Consider the following 9540-nt stretch of genomic DNA (forward strand, 5'->3'; position numbering starts at 1 on the left):
GTAAAATTTTTCAAAGTCACAAAACTAATCTGCAGACCTCATTTTATACATTTGTTCTAAACCTAACCAAATTTGGGTCTTGAGCTGCCATTCACCTTGGAACCAGAAGTGATATTGCCAGTAAAAGACATATTTGGTTAATTTATTAATAACTCAATCGTTTCATATGTGAAAATTTTCAATTTCAGGAGGCTGCCTTTCCCCATTTTTTTCCCCAGGGCGACAACTAAGTTCTTGGGAGAAAGTTTCTGCCTGAAGGTTATAGCTGGACCTATGTCCTTGGTCATGTGGGTGTTTTGTGCCCCACGGAGGCCAGAGGAGGCTCCGGGGACTCTCCCAGGCCCTGCTGCTGGGACAGATCTGGCAGCCATTTCTACTTTCTGCCACTGATTTTTCACTTTTAGTGTGCCACTTCCATGTGCTGCAGCCCAGGAGTCGACAGGATTTCTCTGAGGGAAGGAAGGAAGGAAGGTTGAGTGGAAGAGGTTTGGGGTTTTTTTTAAGATTTTATTTATTTATGGGGCACCTGGGTGGCGCAGTCGGTTAAGCGTCTGCCTTCGGCTTGGGTCATGATCCCAGGATCCTGGGATCAAGCCCCACGTCGGGCTCCCTGCTCAGCGGGAAGCCTGCTTCTCTCTCTCCTCCCAGCTACTGTTCTCTCTCGCTATCTCTGTCTTTCTCTCTCTCAAATAAATAATTAAAATTATTTGAGAGAGAGAATGAGTGGGGGGAGGGACAGAAGGAGAGGGAGAAGCAGACTCCCTGCTGAGCAGGGAGCCCGATGCTGGGCTCGATCCCAGGACCCTGAGATCATGACCCGAGCCGAAGGCAGACGCTTAACCGACTGCGCCACCCAGGTGCCTTGGGAGAGTTTGAGACTACAGTACAATTCTAGGGAAATCTGGTGAGGCTGATGGGGACTCCTTGAACCAGTCACCCCTCCCAGAAGCAGGCCAGCCCAGCATCCCTGCCATGCTCAGTTGGGGGCTGGGGAGCAGCCTGTGGAAAGACTGGTCTCCATAGGAACCTGATGATGGATTTCTGAGCCCAGCAGCTGGGGTGTTGGTCACATATGAAATAAATAATGAGATCTAAAACATTTCCAAAGCATTGCATCAGCCAGATTGAAAGAGAGGTCAACATTTTTTGAGAGAGCCATTTATAGCTAAGGCATGGTAAGGGATGGAAACATAATACGTTCGGTTGCTGGAAATTCTTCATTTGTTCATTTGGTCAGAAAGTCATTCCTGTCTTCCAGACTCCAGCTGACATTACGCCTGCACTCAAGGAGTTTACACTTTGGCAGGGAGACAGGTATTAATCATCAACAAATGTACAACTGCAAATAATTATATACACACGTGCATATGCAGACACATTTTTAAGAAAATTGAGGCTGTGCATCAGTCACTTTCTATACATTCTTTTATTGAATTCTTTCAACTGTAGTGGATCTTTATCTCTATAATTAAGAGTTCTGGGCATGATGACAATCATATGCATCTGTAGCTGAGGAAGTTATATAAAATGTCTGTTACACAGCCCATTGGCTTTCTTATGCTGTCTGCCCGTGGGGTGCTGGTACATGGCTAAGTCCCATGAAAGCAACACAGGGGATCAGAATACGACCCCCACCCTGATCCTCAGCTATACAGCCCCACTGGCCCATGCTGCGCTTGGAACTGAGCCCAGTTCTATACTGGGCTCTCTTTCCCCCCACTGTGATAATCCTGAATAAAACCTTCGTGGAGGGGTCCCCCTCTCCTCTCTCATGCCTGGAGTGACAGGATGACTGAACCACTGTATTCACCAGAGATGACTCTAAACTCTTACCAGACCAAGACACAATGACAGCGATCTGCCTAACAAACTGTACTTAACAAACCTTGTCTTCCACTAGGTTCCCCTCTATATTTACCTTCCCACAGTTTCCCGCCTCTAGGAGCTCAAACTCCTTTACCTTTGTCTATCACATCTCCACAATTCACCGCTCTTTGGTAAACATGGTATATATGCTCTCAAGCCTAGACACTTCTTTGGGTTTTCATTTATTTGATATCAAGGACTCCATGTACACCTAAAATTATTAATACCAAATAAAATTTGTATGCCTTTTCTCCTGTTACTCTGTCTTTTATCAGTTTAATTTCCAGGATCCCAGGTACAGAACCTGAAAGGGTAGAAGAAGTTTTATTTTTCTCCCTTACAGTTTAACAAGGGTAAAAATCAGCATGGAATGAGGAAGGAAAAGGAACAGGCTAGATCTCTGAAAGGGAGTACCATCTATTGACATCAATATCACCTGTGAGGATGCTGTGGTTTGAAGTTTGGGTCCAAGAGCAAACAGTCAAGAAAGAATTCTTGAGACATTTTCAGTGCTGAAAGGTGGTTTTATTAAGCACAGGGACAGGACTCGTGGGCAGAAAAAGCTGCATCATAAATGTGAGGAGTGACCGATTATATAGGGTTTTGTTTATCCTATGGAGGGGAGGGTGATGTTAGACTTCTAAGAAATGGAGTCTATAGGTTCCTGGAGGTCTGACTATTATTAAGATTGTGCTTTTCTTGTAAATCATCAAGACAGTTAAAAACTGATGGAGTTTTATGTCATGCATAAGAACTGCAATCTTTATTAGTTGACCATTTGTTTGTCCTTTCTTTGTTCCTGGGCAGTCACGAGTGCTTGAAGAATGTCACATATATGCGGCCTTTGGGGGAGGGGGGTGTGGACTGTTATTGTGCCTTCTGCCCTCAGCTTGCCTTTTGTTATCTCATCATTGTCATTTGGGGAGTTTTTAAATCTGGTCTGGGACGCCAGGGTGGCTGAGTCAGTTAAGCGTCTGCCTTCGGCTCAGGTCATGATCCCAGGGTCCTGGGATCGAGTCCCACATCAGGCTCCTTGCTCAGCAGGTCGCCTGTTTCTCCCTCTGCCCGCCGCTCCCCCTGCTTGTGCTCTCTCTCACACACACAAAAATAAATAAAATAGTAAAATCAATCAATCAATCAATCAATCTGGCAGGGTATGGTGTCCTGGTGCTAATTCATATCCCAAATATTGTACCTTTTGTTTAGATATTTGTACTTTTTTTTTTTTAAAGATTTTATTTATTTATTTGACAGAGAGAGAGAGAGACAGCAAGAGAGGGAATATAAGCAGGGGGAGTGGGAGAGGGAGAAGCAGGCTCTCCGCTAAGCAGGGAACCCGATGCGGGCCTCGATCCCAGCACCCTGGGATCATGACCTGAGCTGAAGGCAGACGCTTAACGACTGAGCCGCCCAGGCGCCCCTAGATATTTGTACTTTTTTTTTTTTTAAAGATTTTATTTATTTATTTGACAGAGAGAGAGAGACAGCAAGAGAGGGAAGATAAGCAGGGGGAGCGGGAGAGGGAGAAGCAGGCTCTCCGCTAAGCAGGGAGCCCGACGCAGGCCTCGATCCCAGGACCCTGGGACCATGACCTGAGCCGAAGGCAGATGCTTAACGACTGAGCCACCCAGGCACCCCTCCTTTTTTTTTTTTTTTTTCAATACTGAAAGATAAGATGCAAGAGGAAAGGGATCATGACTAATTTTACTGCCTTCTACATCTCCAGTGTTGAGTACAAGGTCAGTAAGCATTTGTTGAATGCATGAGTGAATGAATGAGCTTCACAGGGAGGAGAAGCAGGCTCCCCACTGAGCAGGGAGCCCGATGCGGGCCTCGATCCCAGGACCCTGGGATCATGACCTGAGCTGAAGGCAGACGCTTAACGACTGAGCCGCCCAGGCACCCCTAGATATTTGTACTTTTTTTTTAAGAGAGATGTGATGCCCTCTGTCTGCCAAGAAATTAAGTAAAGTTATAGAATTACTACCAAACGTTTCTTTTGTGGGACCACAGATTGAAATATCATCCACATATTGAATTATAGTTCCTTGAGGCCAGGAGATATCATAGAGGTGTTTACTAAATGCAGCCGTGAATGGGTGAGGCCTGTCTCTAAATCCCCGGCATCAAGACTGTCCAGGTTCATTAAGCTGCCTGTGGGCTTGAAGGTGAGGCCCATTCAAAAGCAAATAGGGGCTGTGTTTCCTCACCCAGGTCATCACAATCCTGACCTGTGGATTTACTTTCTTCCAGATATTACAAAGGGTACCAGGGTAAAAGTTTTAATTCCCCAGGCATTAAAGAGAACAGCTTGTCCTCTTCCTTAGGAAGAGCAAAACTGCTTCCTAGTTTATACATTAAATCTCATCTAAGTAATGGAGTGGGACAAGATGGAAGGACTAGAAAAACATAAGTAACCAACTGGCTTCTGTACTTACAGGTGAGAGGTATTGTCTGGTGACACGTTTTGGTTTCCTCTTATATGCCAACAATTTTATGGTTAGAAAGACTAGTAGGGCCTGAGTGCTGAATAAGAATAGAGCAAGTGGCTCTTGTTTCATTAAGGAAATTGATAAGCTTACCTCCCATGTCTGGGCAACCTGGGACTCAGTGCTGATATCAGAGGAGCCGACCAGCCTCAGGGTCCCGTTATGCCAGATCTACCGGTTCCTGCTCGCAGGCAGGGAAGGGAAGGCCCATCCTGGCCAGGGTGCTAACTTCCAGTCAAAAGGCAGGCTTTTGGTCCTCCCCGTGGTGTAGCCATGGCTAGAGGATTGCAGCCTGAGCAATCGACGTGAAAGTGTTCCAATAAGACCACACTCCTTGAGAAGCCCCTGAAATGAAAGTAAAGGAAGAGAAGAGGAAAGTGCTCATCAAGTTTGCACTAAGGCTCAGAGTCTAGACGAGAAGACGTGAGCCCCACGGTGGGCGCCAAAATGATGTAATTTGAAGTTTGGGCCTGAGAGTGAATGGTCAAGAAAGATTCTTGAGACCTTTCCAGTGCAAAAAGGTGGTTTTATTAAGGCCCGGGACAGGGCCCGGGAGCTGCTGCGGCGGGGGCTGCTCCCGCGGCGCCAAGGCCGAGGCGGAGGCCGGGGTGCGAGCTCGGCTGACGTGCCGGATCCGCGCGGCTCGGCTGCATCGGCCCCCGCGGCTGCCTGAGCGTCTCGGCTGGTCTGTGCACGGCCTCGGCGAGGGTGCGGCTTTTCCGCTGGCTGCTGAAGGAGCCGGTGCCTAAGCAGACCGAACGCTACTCGCGTTTCTCGCCATCGCCACTCTCCATCAAGCAGTTCCTAGACTTCGGGAGAGCTAATGCACGTGAGAAAACTTCATATGTTTCTACGAAAGGAGCTTCCTGTAAGACTGGCCAACACAATGAGAGAAGTTAATCTTCTGCCGGATAACTTGCTTAACCGCCCTTCGGTGGGGTTGGTTCAGAGTTGGTATATGCAGAGCTTTCTTGAACTTTTAGAATACGAGAATAAGAGCCCTGAAGATCCACAGGTCTTGGTTAACTTTCTGCAAGTTCTCATTAAAGTCAGAAATAGACACAACGATGTGGTTCCTACAATGGCACCAGGAGTGATTGAATACAAGGAGAAATTTGGGTTTGATCCATTCGTTAGCAGAAACATCCAGTATTTTCTGGATCGGTTCTATACCGACCGCATCTCTTTCCGCGTGCTTGTTAACCAGCACACACTTCTGTTTGGTGGTGACACCAACCCTGCTCATCCTAAACACATTGGAAGTATTGATCCCACCTGCAATGTGGCTGATGTCATGAAAGATGCCTATGAAACTGCCAAGATGCGTGTGAACAGTATTACCTGGTAGCTCCAGAGCTGGAAGTCGAAGAATTCAATGCCAAAGCTCCAGACAAACCTATTCAGGTAGTTTATGTGCCCTCACACCTGTTTCACATGCTATTTGAGTTGTTCAAGAACTCAATGAGAGCGACAGTTGAACTAGATGAAGACAGAAAAGAAGCCTACCCGTCTGTTAAAACCCTTGTTACTCTGGGTAAAGAAGACTTGTCCATTAAGGTAAGTGACCTAGGTGGTGGTGTCCCACTTCGAAAAACAGACCGTCTTTTTAACTACATGTATTCAACTGCTCCTAGACCTAGCCTGGAGCCTACAAGAGCCGCCCCTCTGGCTGGATTTGGTTATGGCTTGCCAATTTCTCGTCTGTATGCTAGATATTTCCAAGGAGATCTAAAACTCTATTCCATGGAAGGAGTCGGTACTGATGCTGTCATTTATTTAAAGGCACTTTCAAGTGAATCATTTGAGAGACTTCCGGTTTTTAATAAGTCTGCGTGGCGTCATTACAAGACCACACCCGAAGCTGATGACTGGAGCAATCCCAGCAGAGAACCTAGGGATGCCTCAAAATACAAGGCGAAACAGCACAAGGTCAAGACTAATAGAACTTTCTAGAACACTGAATGCTCATGTCCTCTCTGAGAAGAAAGATTGTCTTCCACAGGTCAACTGGAGAGAACTCCTTTCCTCCACCAACTCTGAGCAAGGCACCATAGTACTCCAGTGCTTGAATGTGTAATTTCTCTATATGAGCTGGACCTTCTCCACAAAAACCTTCCTATAGCTGCTCCAGATCTTCACTAAAGTAGTAACCCGAGCAGTTTTTCCTAGTATGTTGCTGTGGTTTGGTTGGCGCCTGTCGTAAAACGGCACAGAGCCTCGTTAGTGCTCTGGTGCCCTCATACCTCCCTCCTCCTTGTCATAGAGTCGAGTGTCTACATTCTCCCCAGGAGTCTAAGCTCCTTCCTCATTCCAGATACAGCCAGTTTCTGCGGTTGCTCTTTGTGACCAAACACCATGGTTTTCCAAACCACTGACTAAGGCCTGGGTGATCTGGAAGTTGAAGACACCAGCAGAGTGTGTCTTGAATAATTCAGTCCCGGGGCCCTTCCTCTCTCATATGCGTCCTTCCTCACTCTGTGATTTCAACTTTTGCCTTCTTCCATCTGATCGGAGTGAGGTGCGGCAAGTTTCACATTAGCTCTTACTCTCTGATGCATTGATTCTATTTTAAAATTCATTTGTGTACTTCCATTCTGTCAATTAAAGCATTCCAAAAGTTAAAAAAAAAAAAAAAAAGCACGGGACAGGACCTGTAGGCAGAAAAAGCTGCATTGTAAGTGTGAGGAGTGACTGATTATATAGGCTATTTTTTTAATCCTATGGAGGGTAGGGTGACATTAGGCCTCCAGGAAATTGAGTCTATAGGTTCCTGGAGGTCTGGCTCTTATTAAGATTGTGTTTTTCTTGTAAATCATTGAGACAGTTATAAACAGATGGAGTTTTATGCCGTGCATGACTGAAATCTTTATCAGTTGACCATTTGTATTTCCTTTTTTTGTTCTTGGGCAGTCATGAGTGCCCGAAGAAGGTCACACATATCTCACCTTTGGGGGTGTGGTTTGTCAAGTGTCAGTGTGCCTTTTGCCCTCAGCTTGCCTTTTATTATCTCATCAAGGAGAGAATGGTTTTCCTGTGTAGAGATAGAATAGTTATTTGCAAACTGGATTCTTTCTTTTCTTTTCTTTCTTTTTTTTATTTGAGAGAGAGAGAATGAGAGACAGAGAGCATGAGAGGGAGGAAGGTCAGAGGGAGAAGCAGACTCCCTGCCGAGCAGGGAGCCCGATGCGGGACTCGATCCCGGGACTCCAGGATCATGACCTGAGCCGAAGGCAGTCGCTCAACCAACTGAGCCACCCAGGCGCCCCAAACTGGATTCTTTCTTAAAAGTAATGTGGGAATATGAATGTGGGAATTACAATCCTAAAGCATATACTCTTGGCATTTGAACTTTTTAAAAGTTTTGTTCTGTTTTGTTTTGTTTTGTTTATTTGACAGAGCATACAAGCAGGGGGAGCAGCAGGGAGAGGGAGAAGCAGGCTCCCACTGAGCAGAGAGCCCGACATGGGGCTCGATCTCAGGACCTTGGGATCATGACCCGAACTGAAGTCAGACACTTAACCGACAGAGCCACCCAGGTGCCCCTTGGCATTTTAATTTATGACCCACATGGTAAAATGGGTCTGCCACGAAATGTACATCCCCAGCATCTGTCTGTTTCTATTTATTAAGGTGATGGCTCTTCCAAGGGTCATCATGGATGACATATTGTATAATTTTTTTATCTGCCTGGGCCCCCCTATTTGTGTCCTGCGGGTAGGGCCCTGCCTTCTTCAGGTCTCAGTGACTTCCACATATTGTTCGCCCCATGAGCACCACCATTGACTACCACTGCTCAATCACCACACAGCAAGAGGGCCCCCCATGACTTTATTAGGACAAGAGATGCTCTTATCTAAGCCTCTCTGTTCCAGGCCTTGTTTTTGGAGGGAAGCACTCACTACAGTTTGTGAGGGAAGGTTCTATACAAACAGGCCTTCTGGCTTTCTGACCACAGCTGTGAAGTCAGCTCCCAAATGCAATTCCCAGCTGCTCCTCTGACTTGACCACAGGCCACATGGCAACTGGCAAACCCAGTAGGGAGCCAAGCCACTCTCGGCTGCTCATCTGTGCATCTTATTCTTCTAGTATTACAGGAACATCTGCAAGGTTCATTTTACCCCACAGAGTAAGGAAAAGAAAAATGCCACATACTGGCTTGCTTGTTAGGAATGAAAGACTTTCCATTGAGCTGGGCCATTTGTCTCTGAATAGCAATGTAAATGAAATCATTCTGCAGCTGGGGCTCCCCCAGCCAGATGCCCAGGCTCAGAGACCAGGCTGTCTGGGCCTGTCCCATCTTGGCTCATAAGAGGGTTTAAGGTCAAGCATGCTGGGCAGTTGTTGGCTCTTCTAAGACCCCTAAACACAAAAAGATAGGATTAAAGAAAAGCAAGAGAGATGTGGAATTTGAAGAACTCCGGGACTGAAAACATTGTAAAACCCTGAAATAGGTAACAAGCTTATGAAGATCATGTCCCTTTGCATCTTCAAGAATAAAGGACCCGCTCTGTTATCCATCGAGAGGCAACACCAGTCCACTCAAAATTCATTGCTCCACCACAGCCTTCTTCTTTTGTTCTTCTCTAGGACATTTTCATTTGGGGTTTCTGAATTTTATTATACATGCCCATCCCTGCAGAAAATCATGACAACCACAACAAACCAGGTTTGAGATGTCCAGAGACAGAAACTGGTTGGTGGGAAATTAGCACAGTCATCAGATGGGTAAAATTCTAAGTGGAGGATTTGGTTCTCACTGATGCATAGGCCAAAGGGAAGGTTCTGTCCTGGTATATGCTGCATCGTGCATCATATACATTTATAAATGCACCTGAATTGTGTCCCACAAAAAGATAGGTTGAAGTCCTAACCCCCTGTACCTGTGAATGTACCTTCACCCCTTATTTAGAAATGGGGTCTTTGCAGATATAATTGAGATGTCAGTTAAGATAAAGTCACACTTACATACTTCCTCATATTGAAGTCGGGCAGCCCCTAACCCAATGACTGATGGCCCTTTAAAAAGAAGGAAGCAGGGTCACAGACACACCTGGAGGAGGCCATGTGATGGGAGGCTGAAATTAGAATAGGGCAGCCACAAGCCAAGGAATGCCATGGCTGATGGCGGTATCAGAAGCTAAGAAGAGGTGAAGAAAGGATTCTACCCAGGGTATCAGACAAAGCA

The 9540-nt window shown here is 46.2% G+C and overlaps 1 protein-coding gene across 1 annotated transcript; it reads left to right on the forward strand.

Moving 5' to 3' along the window:
* The first annotated feature begins 5069 nt into the window (after positions 1–5069).
* On the forward strand, positions 5070–6870 carry LOC118006436 (pyruvate dehydrogenase (acetyl-transferring) kinase isozyme 3, mitochondrial-like). Its single transcript, XM_034999110.1, is given in 2 exon segments — positions 5070–5677; positions 5680–6870. Coding segments are annotated over 2 exon segments (1128 nt in total). The 5' UTR covers positions 5070–5178; the 3' UTR covers positions 6309–6870.
* The last annotated feature ends 2670 nt before the right edge of the window (positions 6871–9540 follow it).

Source organism: Mirounga leonina, unplaced genomic scaffold (assembly GCF_011800145.1).
Source record: "Mirounga leonina isolate KUSES-001 unplaced genomic scaffold, KU_Mleo_1.0 Mir_96, whole genome shotgun sequence".
NCBI lineage: Eukaryota > Metazoa > Chordata > Mammalia > Carnivora > Phocidae > Mirounga > Mirounga leonina.